General features: G+C 45.1%; 3 protein-coding genes, 1 non-coding gene and 1 pseudogene across 4 annotated transcripts in view; 2 read left to right on the top strand and 3 right to left on the bottom strand.

Annotated features, from left to right (window-relative positions):
- LOC144483007 (uncharacterized) overlaps window positions 1–19067 on the top strand; it is a 72898-nt gene extending 53831 nt beyond the window's left edge. Inside the window, 3 exon segments of the mRNA XM_078201832.1 lie at window positions 5–524; window positions 7179–7660; window positions 17667–19067. Of these exon segments, the coding sequence (XP_078057958.1) occupies window positions 5–524; window positions 7179–7660; window positions 17667–18507 (1843 nt within the window). The 3' untranslated portion in view covers window positions 18508–19067.
- The window catches only part of LOC144483022 (uncharacterized), a 1062789-nt gene that overhangs the window by 906134 nt on the left and 133788 nt on the right, over window positions 1–22867 (top strand). The window lies entirely within an intron of this gene.
- On the bottom strand, window positions 2732–3683 carry LOC144482963 (uncharacterized; annotated as a pseudogene).
- Window positions 11647–11717, bottom strand: trnag-gcc (transfer RNA glycine (anticodon GCC)). Its single transcript has one exon. It is a non-coding gene; the product is annotated as a tRNA-Gly (tRNA).
- On the bottom strand, window positions 14989–16856 carry LOC144482962 (uncharacterized). The gene is made up of 2 exons (XM_078201795.1): window positions 16761–16856; window positions 14989–15525 (listed from the first exon to the last, which is right to left on the bottom strand). Exons 1-2 carry the CDS (start codon window positions 16854–16856, stop codon window positions 14989–14991), a joined length of 633 nt encoding a protein of 210 aa, XP_078057921.1.

Here is a 22867-nt window from a genome sequence, read left to right as displayed (position 1 = left end):
AGAGACCATTCACCTGCTCCCAGTGCGGGAAGCGATTTGCTCACTCATCCAATCTGCTGAAACATCAGCGAATGCACACTGGAGAGAGACCGTTCACCTGCTCTGTGTGTGGGAAGGGATTCACTCAGTCATCCAACCTTGCATTGCACAAGCAAATTCACACTGAGGAGAAGCCGTTCAACTGCTCCCAATGTGGGAAGGGATTCAGTCGGTCATCAAATTTGCTGACACACCAGACTGTTCACACTGGGGAGAGGCCGTTCACCTGCTCCCAGTGTGGGAAGGGATTTGCTCACTCTCACACATTGCGGACGCACCAGCGAATTCACACTGGGGAAAGACCATACACCTGCTCTGTATGTGGGAAGGGATTCAATCAGTCATCCAACCTAGCAATACACAAGGAAGGGCACACCGGGGAGAGACCGTTCACCTGCTCCCAGTGTGGGAAGGGATTTGCTCATTCAGCCAATCTGCTGAAACACCAGAGAGTTCACACTGGGGAGAGGCCATTCATTTGCTCCGTTTGTGGGAAAGGTTTTGCTCGCTCATCCAACCTGCGGTTACACCAGCGAGTTCACACTGGGGAGAGACCTTTCATCTGCTCCACATGTGGGAAGGGATTCACTCAGTCATCCACTCTGTAGACACACCAGCGAGTTCACAAGTAACTATTGTGATGGGATTTTTCTGTTAATCATATTCGTTGAATGATTCAGCCTCTGTTGAGACATCGCAGCAGTCACTCCGATTAGACTTATTATCTGCTCCCACTCTTGGGGATAACAAATCATTTGAGATTAAGTATATACAAATTGAGGGCATTGATTGGATGATTATGAATGCAAATAAAGAGACATGTACTGACATAGTGTGAAGTTAGGAGGGAAATACCTGTGAAGTTTCACTCTAAATAAATCTGTACCAAATAAAGATTGGCTCCAACTTCTTCTTTCACCATAAGACTGTCAGGATTGTAACATGGTCAGAGGGAATGTTTTCTAATGGTGGAGATTGGAAGCTAAAGGGAAATATTTTTCAGACAGAAGTTTTGCAATCCCAGCAGCTTTTGTGAGAAATGGCTGAAAGTGAGTGGGAATTGTCAGGGTCAGATTACCCGCTGCTGCTCTCAGAGTCTGAACCATGTGAAAGTGGAGATGTGGATACTGGTTACATCCCTACCAAGGGGGAACCAAGGTCTGGCCTTGGCATTGTCACTTCCCAGCGAAAGGAAAATCAGAAGCAAAGTATTTTGTGAGCTGGATGTCCGTCAGTTGGACACTGATAAAGGTTTGGATCTTCTGTTTGGGTTCAATGATGAGATTGACAAGATAGATGATCTACTGGATGGTTATGAAACATGGTTAGACTTTGACAGGTTTTGTAGGGGGTGAAAGCAGCTATAGCAGATCTGGATATCACAACAAAAGACAGATTGGAACAGCATTAATAAACAAATGAACCCCAGGAATGACTGGGGAACAATTAACGAGTGCTTCAGGTCTGACTCAAAATATCATCATGTGATGAACTTAGGGATTTTGCAGTGAGACACAACACAGAGAATTCTGAGAAATTAGAGATAGCATTAGATCCAAGATAGAGACATACAATTTGGCCAAGGAAAACAACAGACCTGAGGATTGGGAGCAGTTTAGAATTCAGCAACAGAGGACCAAGGGATTGATTAAGAAGAGGAAAATGGAATATGAGAGTAAGCTTGCAGAGAACATAAAAACTGACTGGAAAAATTTCTACAGGTGTATGAAGAGAGAAAGATTGATGAAGACAAATGTAGGTCCCTTACAGTCAGAAACAGGGGAATTTATAATGGAAAACAAAGAAATGGCTGACCAACTGACTACTTACTTTGGTTCTGTCTTCACAAAGGAGGACACAAAAATGTTGGGGAACACAGGGTTTAGTGAGAGGAAGGAACTGATGGAGATCAGTATTAGTCGAGAATTAGTGTTGGGGAAACTGATGGGATTGAAGGCCTATAAATCCTCAGGACCTGATCATTTGCATCCCAGAGTACATGAGGAAGATGCCTGAGAAATAGTCGATTAACTGGTGGTCAACTTCTAAGATTCTATAAACTCTGGAACAGTTCCTACAGGTTGGAGGATAGCTAATGTAGCCCCACTATTTAAAAAGGGAGGGGAGGGAGAAAGTAAGGAATTATAGACCAGTAAGCCTGACACTGTTAGTGGGGAATATTCAAGAATCAATTTTAAAGGATTTTATAGCAAAACACTTGAAAAACAGTGGCAGGATCGCACAGAGTCAGCATGGATTTAAGAAAGGGAAATTGTGCTTGACAAAACGATTCAGTGTCACTATCTCACTCACCATTTCTACCCCTCTTCAACTAAAGAACAGACATTCGGACTCGAACATTAACTCTGTTTCTCTCTCCACAGAAGCTGCCAGGCCTGCTGAGTTTTTCCAATTTTCTGTTTTTATTTCAGTTGAATAATATTTAAAAGTGAAAGGAAAGAACTTTAATTTCTAACTTATCACAATTTCAGTTCCAAATAAGCAACATTCCTCTTACCAATGTAAAACCCACTTTAAATAGTTAGCAACCATTAATATACTTGCTATAATGAGTATAGACTGCCTTGAAACTTCCAGAGAGATGACAAGTCTCAGAGTAGCTTGTAGAAAACCTCTATCAACAAAGAATCCTCATTGAGCTTCCAGCTCTGACGGATAACTGAAACTCTCCTCACAGTCTCCACATTTTCACTGTTTCTCCCTAATTTGAAATCCAATCACAATAGTTGTGAATTCGCTGGTGCGTCAGAAGATTCAATGAGGTAACATATGCCTTCCCACACTGCAAGCAGGTGAATGGCCTCTCCACATTGTGAACCTGCTGATGTATTGCTAGTTTAGATGACTGATTGAATCCTTTCCCACACACAGAACAGATGAATGCCTTCTCCTCTGTGTGGATTCGCTGGTGTATTGCTAGGTTGGATGAGTGATTGAATCCTTTCCCGCACACAGAGCAGATGAATGGTTTCTCCCCAGTGTGAACTCGCTGGTGTCTCAGGAGAGTTGATGACCGACTGAATCCTTTCCCACACACAGAACAGGTGAATGGCCTTTCCCCAGTGTGAATTCGCTGGTGTGTGAACAAAGTGGCTGACTGAACAAATCCCTTTCCACACTGGGAACAGGTGAATGGCCTCTCCCCAGTGTGAACTTGCTGGTGTTTCAACAAATTGGTTAAGTCAGCAAATCCCTTCCCACACTGGGAGCAAGTGAATGGCTTCTCCTGAGTGTGAGTTCACTGGTGTATCAACAGAGTGGATGAGTGAGCGAATCCCATCCCACATTCAGAGCAGGTGAACGGTTTCTCCCCAGTGTTGAACTTGCTGGTGTGTTGCGAGGTTGGATGACTAATTGAATCCTTTCCCACATTGGGAGCAGGTGAATGGCCTCTCCTCAGCATGAGTCCTCTGGTGTATATGAAAGCTGGATAACTGAGTGAATCCCTTCCCACACTGGGAACAGGTGAATGGCCTCTCCCCAGTGTGACTACGTCGATGAATTTCCAGCAGGGATGGGTAATTGAATTCCTTCCCACAATCCTCACATGCTATTTCCCTGTTGTGACTGCAACTATGTTCCTCAAGGCCAGATGATTCTCCACACAAAGAACACGTGTACATTTTCTCTCCACTGTGAATGGTGCTTTTTTCTTCCATGTTCAAAATACAATGATATTCAGGTTACAGTAAATTGGCCGACTCCATCAGGTTCTGATGTCATGTTTGGTTTCAGTTTCTCAACTTCAAATCCCCCTCTTCTAAAACAGTGCAAAATTGATTTAAAACAGAAAACAGAGTGAAAAAGAACCCACAAAAATGCAAAGGTGGGTTGTGAATTTGAGTTGAATGAATCTGGTAATCTGGTAATTTATGGGGTCAGCGTGAGGAAAAGGTAACCATGAAAGCTGCTGAATTGTCATAAAAACCCAACTGGTTTATTGATGTCCTTCAGGGAAGGAAACGTGCCACACAGTCTGGGTCTACACAAGACCCACTGTGGCACTGTGGGAGGAGATGGAGAGAAGTAGGAGTGGCTGGGGTGAAAGAGAGGGATTTATACATCTGCATCTTGACAAGAACTTTGACAGAATCTCATAGAAATCATAGAAACCCTACAGTGCAGAAGGAGGCCATTCGGCCCATCGAGTCTGCACCGACCACAATCCCACCCAGGCCCTACCCCCACATATTTACCTGCTAATCCCTCTAACCTACGCATTTTAGGATTCTAAGGGGCAATTTTTAACCTGGCCAATCAACCTAACCTGCACATCTTTGGACTGTGGGAGGAAACCAGAGCACCCGGAGGAAACCCCACGCAGACACGAGGAGAACGTGCAAACTCCACACAGACAGTGACCCGAGCCGGGAATCGAACCCGGGACCCTGGAGCTGTGAAGCAGCAGTGCTAACCACTGTGCTACCGTGCCGCCCCTCCTAATCTCCTAAACCCTCAACCTCCAGCATCTAGAAGGACCAAGGTAGCAGGTGGATATAAACACCATCACCTCCAAGTTCCTCCAACTCACACACCATCCTGACTTATCTGACTTCCAGTACTAAAAGAACAGAAATTTCTTTTGCATAAATACTGGGAAAACTGAACCCATTGTCTTCAGTCTGACTACAAACTCCACTCCCTCGCCAGCAACTGAAAGATGTGCTGGTTAAAAAAGTGCATTGACCCGAACAGGCGTCGGAGTGGGGCGACTAGGGGAATTTCACAGTAACTTCATTGCAATGTTAATGTAAGCCTTACTTGCGACTAATAAATAATCTTTAAAAAAAAAACTCTCTCCCTCTTCCTGGCAACTGTCTGAGGCTGAACAAGGCTGTTCACAATCATGGTGAAATATTTCACCCCAAGATGAGCTTCCAGCCACATATCCACATCATCATCAAGACCGTTTTGTTCCTCCTCAGTGACATCGCACAACTCCACCCCAGTCCCAGATTATCTGGCACTCTCACCCATTCCATTGTGACGTGAAACTCAGGGGAATGGGAATATAGAGAGGGAATGGGACTGACTGAATTGCTCCACAGAGAGTTGGCATGGATCTGTATTGCCAAACTGATTCCTTCTATGTTGTAACGTCTCCATCACTGGAAATAAGTAAAGTAGCCACATTGCTATATATTTCAAGACAAGAAATAAGGGATCATAAATAACGTAGTAGATGCAATATAACTACATTATATATATCTCTGTCCCACACAAATTTTCTGTTCATTTTAATGTTAGCTTTCTCCTGGGAAAATTCCCCCTTTAATTGTGAACATTGGGTAAGAGGCCATCCTATTAGCCACATAAATAAATGTGTCAAACTGAGGGGGCTAAAGGATGTCAATATCTTTGAGAGAGAAAGAAAAAGATACCTGGGCCTAGTCCTGCTCCTAATTCCGATGTTCGTCTGTAAGCTTTTCAGAGTCTGCAGCCTTCCTGGATTCACTTCCGTTCCCTTCAGTTGCTGCAAGTCCCCAATTTCCCCCAGAATGAGAAAAGAAATGGAAAGGGGGAAACATTGATTTCCTCCCAGATGTTGTCCAGAGGAGGAAGTTTCACTCTGAAGCTCATTGGACAACTTCCGTATTCTGACGTCACAATGGAGCCCTGCCTGAATCAGCCAATAAGAATCACTCTGCTACGCGGTGACGTCTCCGGGTTCCAATGCGCAAGCCCGGGTGCGCGGACCCGGGAGCCCCGCCCCCATCCATTGTTCCCGTACCCCTGCAACACATCGAGCCAAGGTTTCCAGGCAACCGGCTGACGGCTCCGGTCAGAGCGAGAAGCCGCTCGGTGATCTGCCCCTCCCCCCCCAAGTCCGGGACTGCGCATGTCTAATGGCGAGGGGAAGCTGCGAATGTTCCGGGGGAGAGCCCACCCTCTGACGTTCATGCTGAATTGTTGACCCATGGGAAGTGTTGGAGGACCGGAAGGACTGTGGCCCTCCAGACAATCCAGGGCGCGGGCTTTGTGACAATGCAGGTTGAACTTCACACAGACTGAAACTTTCTCCTGTCGCCTTAAAAGAGGCCAAAATCTGTGAGTAAAACACTTTCTTTTCTTCCCCTTTCCATTTCTTTTCTCATTTCTGGGGGAATTGTTGACTTGCAGCAACTGAAGGGAAAGGAAGTGAATCCAGGGAGGCTGCAGACTCTGGAAAGTTTGGCCCAGGTCTGTCAATCAGCCTCTTCAGGAAAATTGGGAGGGTGAATATTAGATCCAGCAGAATGGGAATGGAGGGAGAGTTCTTTTTTCTTCATTCATGAGACATGGGCATCACTGGCTGGCCAGCATTTATTGCCCATCCCTCATTGCCCTTGAACTGATTGGCTCACTGGGCTGTTTCAGAGGACAGTTGAGAACCAACACATTTCTGTGGCTATGGTGTCACATGTAGGCCAGGACAGGTGAGGATGGCAGATTTCCTTCCCTGAAGGGCATTAGTGAACCAGATGGGGTTTTCTGACAATCAACAATGGTTTCACAATCATCAGTAGATTCTTAATTCCATATTTTTTTTATTGAATTCAAATTCTACCGACTGCCGTGGCGTCATTCGAACCTGGGTCCCCAGAACATTAGCTGAGTTTTGGATGAATAATCTCGTGATAATACCACTCGGGCATTGCCTCCCAATGTGTGCGAATGAAATTTACAGATTTTGGGGAATGAGAGAGGAAAACGTGCTCCAGAGGAACTAGAATTGTCTGTTCTGAATTTCTATCCTGTACTAACGCTGATTACTTTTGTCAACTTCTTTTACAGATGTTAGAAGTGAGGATTTAAGCCAGAAATCTTAAATCAAACGTCGCATCAGGATCTGAAAGATTTAGTTGATTCATTGCAAAGTGAACATCAGTGGCCTCTGAATCTAGATGGAGAAATAATTGTCTGCTCTATCAGCTTCAGCAGTTATTAACTATCAGTGTGACCAGAAAAGCATCAACACACACACTCTGAACTGAGTGTTCCAGTTTTAACCAGTTACACAGCTTGAAAAAACATTCCCATTTGGAGCCGGGTGTCCTGTGTGCAGAAACCTAATTTGATTGTTGAACATGGAGAGACACAAGGACACCTGCACCACGGAGAAACCATGGAAATGTGAGGACTGCGGAAAGAGATTCATAACCCCCTCAAAACTAGAAACTCACCGACGCATTCACACTGGGGAGCGGCCGTTTACCTGCTCTGATTGTGGGAAGGGATTCACAAATTCATCCCACCTGCTGACACACCAGCGAATTCACACTAAGGAAAGGCCATTCATCTGCACTGCATGTGGGAAAGGTTTCAAACATTCATCCACCCTGAAGATACATCAGCGAGTTCACTCTGGGGAGAGGCCATTTGTTTGCTCTGAGTGTGGGAAGGGATTCACTCAGTTATCCAACCTGCTGACACACCAGCGAATTCACACTGGGGAGAGGCCATTCAGCTGCTCTGAGTGTGGGAAGAGATTCAATCAGTTCTCCGATCTGCTGACACACCAGCGAGCTCACACTGGGGAGAGGCCATTTACCTGCTCTCAGTGTGGGAAGGGATTCAGTCAGTCATCCAACCTGCAGACACACCAGCGAGTTCACACTGAGCAGAAACAATTCAGCTGCTCTCACTGCGCAAGAAGGTTTAGATGGTTATCCAACCTGATACGACACCGACAGGTTCACACCGAGGAGAGGTCATTCATCTGTTCTGACTGTGGGAAGGGATTCAAAAATTCAACCCATCTGCTGACACACCACCGAATTCACACTGAGGAGAGGCCGTTCATCTGCACAGTGTGTGCGAAGAAATTCAAAGATTCATCCACTCTGCAAAAACACCAGCGAGTCCACACTGGGGAGAGACCATTTCCCTGCTCTGATTGTGGGAAGCAGTTCCGAGATTTGTCCAACCTGAGAAGACACCAGCGAGTCCACACTGGGGAGAGACCATTCGCCTGCTCTGACTGTGGGAAAGAATTCACTCAGTCATCTACCCTGCTGAGACACCAGCGAGTTCACAATTGATTACAGTGGTTGGATTCTACTGTTATTGCTGCTGTTAATCACATCCAGGACTGAACCATGTTCACTCTGACTGTTTGTGAAGTGGGAGGGTCGGAGGGTTTCTTTCTGCTGAACTGGCCGTTCTCACACCTTTGCTTCCAGTGGGCTGATGCTGTTTGAGCCTGGGAGTGTACATCTCCACTGAAACGATCCACAAAAGTTGATGAAGGACATTTATTTTATCCTGGGTAGTAAATAGTGTTTTTTCTATACTACAGGTAGATACATTTGTCTCTGTTCCATTGAGTCTACAGCACAGGGCCAGGCCAGTCGGCTCAATTGGTCTGTGTCAGTATTTATGCTCCACATGAGCCTCCACCCACCCCTCTTCATCTCCCCCATCAGCATATCCTTCTATTCCTCTCTCCCTCATGTATGTATCTAGCTTCCCCTTCAATGTATTCGCGCTGTTCACCTCAACCACTCGCTGTGGTAGTGAGTTCCACATTCTCACCACTCGCTGGTAAAGAGGTTTCTCCTGAAATACCTATTGGATTATTGAACCCCTTCATAATCTTAAAGAGTTGCATCAGGTCACCCTTCAGTCTTCTCTGTCCTAGAGAAAAACAGCCCTAGCCTTTCCTGAGGGTCAAAGGGTATGTTGCTGGTCTGGAGGATTTAAGGTACAAGAAGAGGTTGGACAAGTTCAGATTGTTTTCACTGGAAAGACGGATGCTATGAGAAACTATGAGAAACTACAAAACTATGAGAAGCAAATGTAGGGTGGATTGTCAGAGGCTTTTCCCCAGGGGAGAAGGGTCGACTACAAGAGGGCACAAGGTGAGAGGTGATGAGGTTTGGGGAAACATGTGGGGAAAGTTTTCACATACATGGTGAAAAGGGATGAGGTCCTGAAGAGTGAATTTAGAGAGTTAGGCAGCAGACTAAAGTGCAGGACCTCGAAGATGGTAATTTCTGGACTACTGCCGGTGCCACGTGTTAGTGAGAGTAGGAACAGGAAGATGAGGCAGATGAATATGTGGCTTGAGAGCTGGTGCAGGTGGGCAGGGATTTAGATTTGTGGATCATTGGGATCTCTTCTGGGGAAGGGATGACCTGTTCAAGAGGGATGGGTTACACCTGAACTGGAGGGGGACTAATATCCTGACGGAGAGATTTGTGAGAGCGAGTCGGGGGGGTTTAAACTAGTTTGGCGGGGTGGGGTGGGCGGGGAGGGGGTGGTGGGACCCAAAGCAATAGGAAGACAGAAGAGAAGATTGAGGACAGAAGTTAAAGAGAGCACATTAAATAGTAAAGACAGTGTCAATAATTCTAGTACTAGACAGGTCAGTCAAAAGCAGAGCAGAGAGAAAGGGAGGTCCAGATTAAAGTGCACTTATTTCAATGCAAGAGGCCTGGCAGGCAAGGCAGATGAACTCAGGGCATGGAGGGGTACATGGGACTGGGATATTATAGCTATTACTGAAACATGGCTGAGGGAGGGACAGGACTGGCAGCTCAATGTTTCAGGGTACAGATGCTATAGGAAAGATAGAACAGGAGGTGAGAGAGGAGGGGGAGCTGCACTTTTGATGAGGGAAAACACCACAGCAGTACTGAGAGGGGATATATCCGAGGGTTCACCCACTGAGTCTGTATGGGTAGAATTGAGTAATAAGAAGGGGAAGTCACTTTGATAGGGTTGTACTATAGGCCTCCAAATAGTCGGTGGGAAATTGAGGAGCAAATATGTAAGGAGATGACAGATAGCTCCAAAAAAATAGGGTGGTAATAGTAGGGGATTTTAACTTTCCCAACATTGACTGGGACAGCCATAGTATTAGAGGTTTGGATGGAGAGAAATTTGTTGAGTGTATTCAGGAGGAATTTCTCATTCAGTATGTGGATGGCCCGACTAGAGAGGGGCAAAACTTGACCTCCTCTTGGGAAATAAGGAAGGGCAGGTGACAGAAGTGTTAGTGAGGGATCACTTTGGGACCAGTGACCATAATTCTATTAGTTTTAAGATAGCTATGGAGAATGATAGGTCTGGCCCAAAGGTTAAAATTTTAAATTGGGGCAAGGCCAATTTTGATGGTATCAGGCAGGAACTTTCAAAAGTTAATTGGGGGAGTCTGTGGGAAGGCAAACGGGCGTCTGGTCAGTGGGAGACTTTCAAAAGTGTGTTAACCAGTGTTCAGGATAAGCACATTCCTCTTAGAGTGAAGGGCAAGGCTAGTAGAAGTAGGGAACCCTGGATGACTTGGGATATTGAGGCCCTGGTCAAGAAGAAGAAGTAGGCACATGGCATGCATAGGCAGCTGGGATCAAGCGGATCCCTTGAAGAGTATACAGGGTGTAGGAGTAGAGTTAAGAGAAATCAGGAGGGCAAAAAGGAGACATGAGATTGCTTTGGCAGATAAGGCAAAGGAGAATCCAGAGATTCTACAAATGCAGAGTATAGAGAGTAGGGCCTTTTAAGGATCAACAAAGTCATCTACGTGCAGATCCACAAGAGATGTGTGAGATCCTAAATGAATATTTCTCATCAGTAATTACTGTTAAGGCATGGATGTTGGGGAACTTGGGAAAATAAATAGTGATGTCTTGAGGAGTGTGCATATAACAGTGAAGGATGTGCTCGAAGTTTTAAAGCGCATCAAGGTAGATAAATCCCCAGGACCTGATGAAGTGTGTCCCAGGATGTTGCGGGAGGCTAGGAAGGAAATTGCGAGTCCCCTCGCAGAGATATTTGAATTGACAGCCACAGGTGAGGTGCCTGAAGATTGGAGGGTGGCAAATGTTGTGCCTTTGTTTAGAAAGGGCTGCAGAGAAAAGCCTGGGAACTACAGGCTGGTGAGCCTCACATCTGTAGTGGGTACGCTGGTCGAAGGTATTCTGAGAGACAGGATGTACAGGCATTTAGAGAGGCAAGGACTGATTAGGGACAGTCAGCATGGCTTTGTGAGTGGAAAATCATATCTCACAAATTTGATTGAGTTTTTTGAAGGGGTAACCAAGAAGGTAGATGAGGGCAGTGCAGTTGATGTTGTCTACATGGACTTTAGCAAGGCCTTTGACAAGGTACCACATGGTAGGTTGTTGCATAAGATTAAATCTCACAGGAGCCAGGGTGAGGCAGCCAAATGGATACAAAATTGCTTGATGACAGAAGACAGAGGGTGATTGTGGGTGGTTGTTTTTCAAACTGGAGGCCTGTGACCAGTGGTGTGCCTCAGGGATCGGTGCTGCGTCCACTGTTATTTGTCATTTATATTAATGATTTGGATGAGAATTTAGGAGGCATGATTAGTAAGTTTGCAGATGACACCAAGGTGGGTGACGTTGTGGATAGTGAAGAAGGTTAGCTCGGATTGCAATGGGTTCTTGATCAATTGAGCCAGTGGGCTAACGAATGGCAGATGGAGTTTAATTTAGATAAGTGCGAGGTGATGCATTTTGGTTGATTGAACCAGTTAATGGTAGGCATCGGGGAGAGTTATAGAACAAAGATTTCTAGGATGTACATGTTCATAGCTCATTATAGTACAGCACAGGAAACAGGCCCTTCAAAAAGAAGGGGCTTTGCATTTGCCGGGAATAGAACCCGGGCCTCCCGCGTGGCAGGCGAGAATTCTACCACTGAACCACCAATGCTTAAACAGACATCAATTCTGGTAGTAGTGGGATTTGAACCTATGCCTCCGGAAAGACTGAAGCTTAAATCTAGTGCTTTAGACCGCTCAGCCACGCTACCAGTATTACATTGAATACAGTCTTACAATGTATACCAGTATACATTGAAAGTGGAGTCACAGATGGACAGAGCGGTGAAGAAGGCATTCGGCATGCTTGGTTTCATTGGTCAGAACATTGAATACAGGAGTTGGGACGTCTTGTTGAAGTTGCACAAGACATTGTTAAGGCCACACTTGTAATACCGTATACAGTTCTGGTCACCCTATTATAGAAAGGATATTACTAAGCTGGAAAGAATGCAGAAAAGATTTATTAGGATGCTACCAGGACTTGATGGTTTGAGTTATAAGGAGAGGCTGGATAGACTGGGACTTTTTTCTCTGGAGCATAGGAGGCTTACGGGTGATCCTATAGAAGTCTATAAAATAATGAGGGGTATAGATCAGCTAGATAGCCAATATCTATTCCCAAAGGTAGGGAAGTCTAAAACTAGAGGCCATAGGTTTAAGGTGAGAGGGGAGAGATACAAAAGGGTCCAGAGGGGCAATTTTTTCACACAAAGGGTGGCGAGTGTCTGAAACAAGCTGCCAGAGGTAGTAGTAGAGGCGGGTACAATTTTGTCTTTTGATAAACATTTAGACAGTTCCGAGTAAGATTGCTATTGAGGGATATGGGCTAAATGCGGGCAATTCGGACTCGCTTAGTCATTTAAAAAAAGGGGTGGCATGGACAAGTTGAGCCAAAGGGCCTGTTTCCATGCTGTTAACCTCTATGACTCTGTAGAGGTGCTGGGTGCCTGGAATGCACTGCCTGTGAAGCGGGTGGAAGCAGGCACTTTAGCAATGTTCAAGGTGTATCTTGATAGACAGACAGGAGGTGAACAGAGGGATTGAAGCTCTATTGGCACAGGCTCGGTGGGCCCAAGTGCCTGTTACTGTGCTGAATTGTTCCTTGAACATTCTAAGTAACAAGGTCAAGGAAACAATCTTAAACTCTGACATGTGAATGAAGCTTTATTTTTAAAATGAATGCTGTATTCACCCAAATGCTTGTGGAAACTGCATAACCAGCAGAAATTGTTTAAACTAAGAATTTCTTCTGTCATTTTGATAAGATACAGGACATTATATTCCATCAAATCTGGCTCAAGAATAAGGTCGATTGTTCAGTCTGATCAAGGTGAATAAGAAAGAAACCTATTGTCTTCCATCGTGTGTCTTTTTGAACCAGTGAATCTTGTATTAACCAAATGAATTAAAGAATCCTGTATTAATTAGCTACCAGTCAGTAACAGATGATTGTATTAAGTTACAATTAATGAATCAGTAGTTATAGTAAAAGGCTGGGTTTTATTTACTGTAAAAATGTAAAAGTTTATTGCTGTGTATGTAAAGAATGTGCAATGAAGATAAATGTACTGGCGAGAGGGACCTTCAAACTCTTCAATATTTGAAACTGTATGAACAAGGGATTGTATGGAATCGGGTAAAGGGATAGTCTGAAACAATTATGTTGTATTCCTGACTAAGATGAAGGGAAACGGTGGTGTAAATATTGGGGATTCAATTGAATTAATCTCATCAAATTGACCAATTGGCATGTTAAACAGGCCCAACTCTGATGTAGGGGGATAAAAGTAGAGGTTCCAAAGGTCTTCCCTGTGAACCAAATACTGAAGAGTCCCGAGGCTGAGTTTTAAGGAAATTCCTGTCAAAGAAGGAGCCAGAGAGGGTTAACCTTCCAGACTGATCACCCACATCAAGTTATAAAAGCCAATGTCTTAAAGTGGTTCAGTGAACCTTTTTCATTGAATAAACTTTTTAAATTTACTATCCAGAGAATTCTGCCTTTGTCTTAATTGGTTAAAGTCTTGTCTGAACCAAAGTGAATTTAATAAATGGCAAGTTGGGGGTGGCTGAAATCAATTCAGTTCCAGATAACAAGATCAGAGAACAGAAATCTTCAATTTATAAACTTACATTTCTACAGAGCCTTTCACAACCACAGGGCATCCCAACATACCAGTGTGTTTAATTCTATCCTGATTGTTATAAAGTTAGTTTCTCTGTGGGGTCTGTTTGATTTATTATTGTCACATGTATTAGTATACAGTGAAAAATATTGTTTCTTGTGCGCTATACAGACAAAGCATACTGTACATTGGGAAGGAGAGAGTGCAGAATGTCATGATACAGTCATAGCTAGGGTGTAGAGAAAGATCAACTGAGGTAGGTCTGCAATCAATAGCCTTTTCCAGCTCAAGTGACAATTTCAGGGGAGCAACTTTGATGATGGGAAGGCCAACTACTCTCCTGATCCCATCATACACAGCACAGAGATTTCTGTTGCCACAGACAATTTGCATTTCTTGAAATAGGCTGATCCAATGATTATTTGCACAACCTCTCTCTGCTTTTTACACATCTGTCCTGGCTACATTCAAGTGACACAGTGTTCCAGCTTTTGGGTTGATGTTGTACATCAGGTAGGTTTTGCTTTTTGCTTCAATGACAGATGTCATCTCTGCTGAGTGGGTCTCAAACCATCTTTGCAACTTTTACCAAATGTTGCCGCTGCTGTGTCAGAAATGAATGAACTCAGCAACTTCCAAGTTTCATCAGTATCAGTGTTGATTGATGAAGATTTTACTGATGTGACTGTGAAATATTTTTCTGTTTTGTTCAATGTACCTTGATAATGTACTGGAGTTCCCATTGTAAAGAATATTTAAGTCAGTGAGAATCGTCAGCAAAGATTAATCAGCATTTAATAATTGGAGATGGAACATTTCAACACTGAATTGTAGATTTTGCATTAACGATCAACATGGAATTCAAGTGGAGGTTGATAATTTTATTGTGAAGTAGTACCTGTCGAGAGTTCTTGAGTTAGAGAGAAAGATCACAGATGGTGCTTTTAAATAGGGACTCAGCAGCCCCAAAAATCAAGGGATATCCACAATATCACAGTTCTGTCTGCAATAGGGCTGTTAACACCAGCAGAAACAAACCAAATAAAAAATAGACTAACAATCCTCGGTGTGCTTAACAGCAAATAACAATATAATCCAACTCCTGCAGTCACTTGTGAACGCTCTGGTGTGTCTGCAGATTGGCTGACCGAGTGAAACCCTTTCCACACACACAGCAGGTAAACAACCTCTCCCCAGTGTGAACTCGCTTTGTACGTTCAGATCAGATGAAGATCTGAAACTCTTTTCACAATGAGTTCAGCCGAATGGCTTCTCCCCAGTGCGAACTCGCTGGTGTGACCAAAGCCCAGATGATCGAGTGAAGCGCTTCCCACATACGGAGCAGTTGAATGATTTTTCCCCAATGTGAATTCGCTGGTGTGCAGTGAGCGCGGAAGACTGCCTGAATTTCTTTCTATAGTGAGTGCAGTTGAACAGACTCTCCTCAGTGTGAACTTGCTGGTTTAACATGAGGCTGGCTGACTGAGTGAATCCCTTCCCCCACACAGCGCAGGTGAATGGCCTCTCCCCAGTGTGAGTGCATTGGTGTTCAGTGAGTGTGGATAACTGCCTGAAACTCTTTCCACAGGAGGTGCAGCTGAATGGTTTCTCCTCAGTGTGAATTCTCTTGTGTATTTCCAGGTTGGCTGACTGAGTGAATTCCATCCCACACTCGGAGCAGGTGAATGATTTCTCCCCAGTGTGAACACGCTTCTGTGTACTGAGGTTGGATGAAGACCTGAAGCTCTTCCCACAGGAAGTGCAGCTGTGTGGCTTCTTCCCAGTGTGATTTCTCTGGTATGTTAGCAGGGTGAGATAACTGAGTAAATTCCTTCCCACAGACAGAGCAAGGGTATGGCCTCTCCTCAGTGTGAACTCTGTGGTGTGACCAAAGGCCAGATGACTGAGTAAATCCTTTCTCACATATGGAGCAGATGAATTGCTTCTCCCTCGTGTGAGTGGTTGGTATATTAACAGGATGGAGGACTGGGTGAATCTCTTTCCACGGAGAAGCTGAATGGTCTCATCCCAGTGTGAATTTGCTGATGTGCAGTGAGGGTAGATGACTGTTTAAACCTCCTTTCACAGTATGTGCAGCCATACGGTCTTTCCTCAGTGTGAATTTGCAGGTGTGACATGAGGCTCGCTGCCGTAATAAATCCTTTTCCACACACAAGAGGTGAATAGCTTCTCCCCAGCGTGACTGTGTCAATGGACTTCCAGCAGACATGGATAATAGAATCCTTCACCACAATCCTCACATTTCCGCGGTCTCTCTGTGATGCTGTTCCCAGTGTGACTGTGCTGATGGATTTCCAGGCGGGATGGATAATTGAATCCCTTCTCACAGTCCCCACATTTCCATGGTTTCTTCATGGTGCCGGTGCCCTTGTGTCTCTCCGGGTTGGACAATCAGTTGAAGCCTCGTTCACACACACAACACATGTACAGTTTCTCCTCGCTGTGAATGGTGTGATGTTTTTCAGGCTGAGTAACTGGTTGAAGCTCTTTCCATAGTTAGCTCACTCGAACACTCTCACTCATGTGTGTGTCTCGGTGCTTTTCCAGTCACACTGATGTTTGAAATCTTTTCCCACAGACCAAACAAACATTTCTCCTTCCTCATGCAGAGGTCGATGATATTCAGCTCCTAATGAATCTCTGTCAGATTTTGATGTTTATTTTAATTTGTGTAAATCCTCCCCTGGAAAATGGTTTGAAAAGAGTGCTCACAATGAGTACAGGATAGAAATTCAGAGCAGACAAATCTCGTTTCTCTGGAATATTCTCTCCCCCAATTTGTCAATCCCAGTCTCTGTCCCGCTCCAAGATGGCCGCGGCCGGTTGCCTGGGAAACCCGCACCTTGCAACGGGGAGAAGCTCCGCCCACTCCCTATACCCTCACCAAGATGGCCACCCTTGCAGGACAGCTGAACCAGACCCACTTCGTCTCCCAAGATAGTTGCCTAGGTAACCCAGGCCCATTACCGGGGAGGAAGCTCCGCCTCTCTGAGCGCCCTCATTCACACTCGTAAGATGGCAGCTCGCGAGCCCGCCGCCCTTGGGCTTGTCCCCGCGGGGAAGGCGGGGCCCGAGGCCGTTTCCAGCGCAGCCGTGGTTTCCATTCCTCACCCTCCCCGACACTATGACTGACACTGAGCATGCTCAGACCGCACGCTGCGTTGCCAGGCTCACAACCGCCTTACCATTGCCGCGCATGCTCCACTCCCGACCTGGCCGCCCCCCCATTCACTCTAATTGGTTGGAGGACCAGCCGCTCCCGCTCCGTCCTCCAGCCCCGCCCCCTCTTCCTATTGGCCCGCACCTGCCGTCAATCAGTCCCCGGGCGTTGTGATGTGGAGCATGCGCAGTGTCATTGCTGGCCTTGGCGCTTGTTTGTCCCGGAGAAGCGGAGTTTGTGAACTGTTTCTACAGGAGATCAGAAGCGAAGGATTTGCAGATGTGAAACGTCAGATCAAGCTCTGGTTGAGTAACTCCATCCATCAGGATCTGAATATCATCGGTCTTTGAATGTGGAAGGATAAATGATCAACTGTTCTAAAAGAACAGGTAGGGCCTGGGTGGGGTTGTGGTCGGTGCAGACTCGATGGGCCGAATGGCCTCCTTCTGCACTGTAGGGTTTCTATGATTTCAAACATCAGTGACTGGAAAAGCACCGAGACACACACACCCGAGTGAGTGTTCCAGTGAACTGACTGTGGAAAGAGCTTTAACCAGTTATTCAGCTTGAGAAAACATTGCAAAATACAAGGTGAGGAAAAACCATACATTTGTTCAATGTTTGGACAAGACTTGAACTGATTGTCCAACCTCGAGAGACACACGGATACCGGTACCATGGAGAAACGGTGGAAATGTGAAGATTGTGGGAAAGGATTCAATTATCCATCCCTGCTGGAAAACCATCAACGCAGTCACACTGGGGAGAGGCCATTCACCTGTTCTATATGTGGGAAAGGATTCACTCAGTCATCCAACCTATCATTACACCAGCGAGTTCACACGGGGAAGAGGGCATTCACCTGCTCTGTGTGTGGGAAGGCTTTCACTCAGTTATCTGGCCTTTTGTCACACCAGCGAATTCACACCGAGGAGAAGCCATTCAGCTGCACTCCCTGTGGAAAGAGGTTCAGGCATTCTTCAGCACACACGGCACACCAACGCACTCACACTGGGGAGGGACTGTTCACCTGCCCTGAGTGTGGAAAGAGATTCACTCAGTCATCCAACTTCACATTACACCAGCGAGTTCACACTGGGGAGAGGCCTTTCACCTGCTCCATGTGTGGGGAGGGATTCACTGGGTCATCCCACCTGCTGTCACACCAGCGGATTCACACTCAAAAGCCATTCAGCTGCACTTCCTGTGGAAAGAGTTTCAGACAGGCAACCTCTCTCGTTGCACACCAACGGATTCACACTGGGGAGAGACCATTTACTTGTTCCATGTGTGGGAAGGGATTCACAGTTTTACCCACCCTGCTGAGGCACCAACGAATTCACACTGAGGAGAAGCCATTCAGCTGCACTGACTGTGGAAAGAGTTTCAGGCAGTCATCCAATCTTGTTTTACACCAGCGAGTTCACACTGGAGAGAGGCCATTCATCTGCTCTGTGTGTGGGAAAGGATTCAATCGGTCATCCAACCTCACTGCTCACCAGCGAGTTCACACTGGGCAGAGGCCGTTTACTTGCTCCGTGCGTGGGGTTCACAACGTTTTTCAACCTGCTGGCTCACCAATGCACTCACACTAAGAGACCATTTAACTGCTCTGTGTGTGGGAAGGGATTCACTCAGTCACAATGGTTCCTGAGACATCAGCAAGTTCATTAGTGACTGCAGGGGTTGGATTCTGCTGTTACTGCTGCTGTTTATCTTGTTTAGTATTGATACGTAGTTTTGTTCCTGCTGATATTATGACTGGCTGGGGTTTAATATTCTGGCGATGTCACCAATTTTCAGGGCTTCAGTGTCCATTTTTGACAACACCATTTGTGATCTTTTCTCTTAATTCAAGAACTTTCAACAGGAACTCTGTTACAATAAAATTATAAACTTTTACTTTAATCCTAAATTGATCTTTGGTGGAAAATCTACAATTCTGTGCCTGAAAGGTTCTACTTCAGGCATCAAAATATATATTTTTAAATGACTGGTTTGAGATTTTCTCAAGAGCTACTCTTTGATTTTCAGAGCCTTCTGTTTCACTCTCACTAACTCTTTTATTCGTGATGTATTCACATAGTAATATTACAAAGGGTTGTGGGTTCTGAATGTAGCCCAGTCCATCACGCAAACCAGTCTCCCATCCATTGACTCTCTCTACACTTCGCACTGCCTCAGAAAGCAGCCAGCATAATCAAGAACTCCTCACACCCCGGACCTTCTCTCTTCCACCTGCTTCTGTCAAGAAAAAGATACAAAAGTCTGAAAACACCTGCCAACTGACTCAAGAACAACTTCCTTGCTGCATCAGAATTTTGAATGGACCTACCATATATGCTGATCTTTCCATTCACCATATCTGTAACCACAGCACTATATTCTGCACCGTATCCTTTCCTTTTCCCTTCTGTACTCGATGAACAGTATGCTTTGTTTGTCTAGTACATAAGAAACAATACTTTTCACTGTATCCCAGTACATGCAACAATAATAAATTAAATCAAATATTGATGATGTATTCTCTCAGTAACAATACCTTTTGTATTTTGTTGAATTTTGTCGTGTTTACTTCATTACATGGGTAAGATAGCACAGATGCCACATACAGTGGAGATATTAAATCTTTTAACTTAGAATCTATATATAAAATGTATTGTGTCAATTTATTTTAAATAAATCTCCCTTCCTCCATTTCCAAAATGTAATTTCAAACTATTTGACACATTTGGGATTGAGGCACATATGTGTAACCCCTGGATGGTGAGTAGGGAGGAGGTGAAAGTGCAGCTGTTACATCTCCTGCACTTGCAGGAGAAGCTGCCTTGGGAAGTTTATAAGTTCTTTATTTCTAAAATAAGCATATTGTAGAAAGGCTCTGACTCGTGTGTGGTCTCTCAGTGTGTGACTGCCTCACTGACATTCTGTTTTCACTGACTGTCGATAAGTCGAAGCTGCTGCCGACTGTATTCTCTCTTTGAAAAGCTGGATTGAAAATGTAATGTTTGACAGGGTTTATATCAAATCCCCTGATAGTTATATTAGCCCACCATCAAATAAAAACATGTTCTAATATTCTGTGTCAATGACGTTCTGGATAAAAACAGTCATCAAAGTAGATTAAACACACCCCACTTTGTTAAATGAAGTGAATGAGATGCTGGTGGTCTTTGGTTTCGGGTTTTACTCATTTTATTGGAAACTGCTCATTTCATAAAGCATTTTTATATTTGGTAAATAGGTGCAGACGGTTATTGGTTCAGACGGTGGAGCAGGAAAAAACGCACATGATTCTGATCTTCATTGTGTGTGAATTTACATTCAAAACCCATTGATAACCTCACTCCACAATCAGCTCTGACCAGGGCTTCCATATGTTGTCACTGAGTGTTCAGCAGCAAAAAGAGTGGAACGGCAGTTATGCCACACAGCTCCAGGGACCCGGGTTCAAATCCAGCTTGGGTGACTGTCTGTCTGTCTGTCTGTCATGCTCTCCCCACGTCAGTGTGGGTTCCCTTTGGGTGCTCTGATTTCCTACTACGGTCCAAAGATGTGTAGGTTAGATGGATTAGCCATGGTAATGTGTGGGGTTGGAGGGATAGAGCAGAGGAGAGGGTCTGGGTGAGATACTCTGTCAGAGAGTCAATGCAGACTTGATGGGCCGAATAGCCTCTTCTGAACTGTAGAGATTCCATGATTCTATGAACAGTAGTTAAAATTTGAACATGGACAAATGTATCTCAACTTCCAATGTGGCATATGTGATTTGTGAGTGAGTTCACAGTGCCTGGCTGTTAAATTCCTGAGCTGTGCACTTAGGATCTTTCCCCACACTGCCTGAAATACATACAAAAGTGTCACTCAGCAGAGTGGGGAGATTTTATGTGCCGCCAAGAGCTCCTTACAAGGCTCACATTGCTATGAAATGCTTTAGTTCAGTCCTAGGGAGACAGCTCCTCCAAATATCACCCACCCAGACAGCACATCAACAACCCTCCTTCCTCATAGAGTTTGATAGCACAGAAAGAGGCCTTTCAGCCAATCGTGTCTGCATTGGTCATCAAACACCATTCCATTCCAATCCCATCACCCAGCACTTCACTTGGTCTGTACCCTTTTATGCTATAGCATTTCAGGTGTTCATCTAAATGCGTCTTAAATGCCTGCTTGCACCACCCTGAGGTCTAAGAGGACATGAGAGAAGGTGAGAGAAACTAGAGTAAGATGTGAGTTCAGAGCTAAGATAAAGGGGAACCTTAAAGGAGATTTTGTCTAGTCAATTAGCTTGCTGCCTCAAAGTGTCAAGGACCCAGGTTCGATTCCCAGCTTGGGTCACTGTCTGTGTGGAGTTTGCATGTTCTCCCCAGGTCTGCATGCGTTTCCTTCGGATGTCCAGTTTCCTCCCACAAGCTAATGATGTGCAGGTCAGGTGGATTGGCCATGTTCAATTGCCTGTTGTCCCAAGATGTGTAGCTTAGGTGCAGTAGGCATGGAAAATGCGCCTGGGGTTATTGGGACATGATGGGAGGCGGAGGGGGGGGGGGGCGGTGTGGTAAAGGGGGCTGGGTAAGATGTTCTTTCAGAGCATTGGTGCAGACTTGCTGGGCTGAATGGCCTCTTTCTGCACCTGAAGGAATATGGAAAGGGAGGGAAGCAGCAGAGGCAGCTGATTGAATTGTCTCAAACTTAGCAACAAAGAAGATCATGAGTTTCTCCTCCATGAGCATTTGTGGGAGGTGAAGATGGAGGAAGAACAAAGGGAGGTATTTCAAAAGGAACCAAAGGAGAAATCTCAGCAGGTCTGGCAGCATCTGTAAGGAGAGAAAAGAGCTGATGTTTTGAGTCCAGATGACCCTTTGTCAAAGCTGGTGTTTTGAGCTTTGACAAAAGGGTCATCTGGACTTGAAACATCAGCTCTTTTCTCTCCTTACAGATGCTGCCTGACCTGCTGAGATTTTCCAGTATTTTCTCTTTTGGTTTCAGATTCTAGCAGCTGCAGTAATTTGCTTTTATCCATATATTTCAAAAGGAATTCATTTATGTTGATGTTATTGAAAAGATTCAATGCACAGTATTGAACACAAAGCTAATTTATTTGACTTTTATCCAGAATATTAACCCCTATAACTGGGTTGGATTCCATCAATTCCAGCAGAAACAGACCTATTGAACACATTTACGTTCTGAATGTGATTAACAGCAGAATCCGATCACTATGGTTAATTGTGGATTCGTTGGTGTTTCAGAAGGTTGGATGACTGAGAGAATCCCTTGCCACAATCAGAGCAGGTGAATGGCCTCTCCCCAGTGTGAATTCGCTGATGTACAGTGAGGTTATATGATTGTCTGAATCCAGTCCCACAGTGTATGCATCTGAATGGCCTCTCGTCAGTGAGAGCACATTGATGGCGCATCAGTACACCAGATCTTTTAAAGCACTTCCCACAGTCTGAGCATTTAAAAGGTCTCTCATCAGTGTGAACACGTTGATGTGTCAGCAGGTAAGATGAAGCAGTGAATCCTTTCCCACATTCGGAGCAGGTGAATGGTCTCTCCCCAGTGTGAACTCGCTGGTGTGACAGCAGTTTGGATGACTGAGTGAATCCCTTCCCACATTCGGTGCAGGTGAATTGTCTCTTCCCAGTGTGAATTTGCTGGTGTGTCAGCAAGTGGGAGGACCTAACGAACCCCTTCTCACACTCAGAGCAGGAGAATGGTCTCTCCCCAGTGTGACTACGACGATGGATTTCCAGTTTGGATGGGTAACGGAATCCCTTCCCACAGTCCACACATTTCCACGGTTTCTCCATGGAGTGACTGCACTAACGTTTCGACAGGCTGAAGCCTTGTCCACACGCAGAACACATGTACAGTTTCTCTCCACTGTGAATGGAGCTTTTCAGTTCTGTGTTCAAAATCTGACGATATTCAGGATGCATTCAGCGGCTGTCA

This window comes from Mustelus asterias, unplaced genomic scaffold (assembly GCF_964213995.1).
Source record: "Mustelus asterias unplaced genomic scaffold, sMusAst1.hap1.1 HAP1_SCAFFOLD_44, whole genome shotgun sequence".
Taxonomy (NCBI): Eukaryota; Metazoa; Chordata; class Chondrichthyes; order Carcharhiniformes; family Triakidae; genus Mustelus; species Mustelus asterias.
The sequence above is the reverse complement of the archived record's forward strand: the minus strand, read 5'-3'. Positions and strand labels throughout refer to the sequence as shown.

Excerpts from the sequence above, each read along its gene's own strand:
- LOC144482962 (XM_078201795.1), bottom strand. The coding sequence starts at position 16,856 with ATGGAAACCACGGCTGCGCTGGAAACGGCCTCGGGCCCCGCCTTCCCC. Across the intron at positions 15,526-16,760 it reads CGCGAGCTGCCATCTTACGA|AGAAATCACACTGGGAAGAA; the intron begins GTGTGAATGAGG and ends CTAACATACCAG.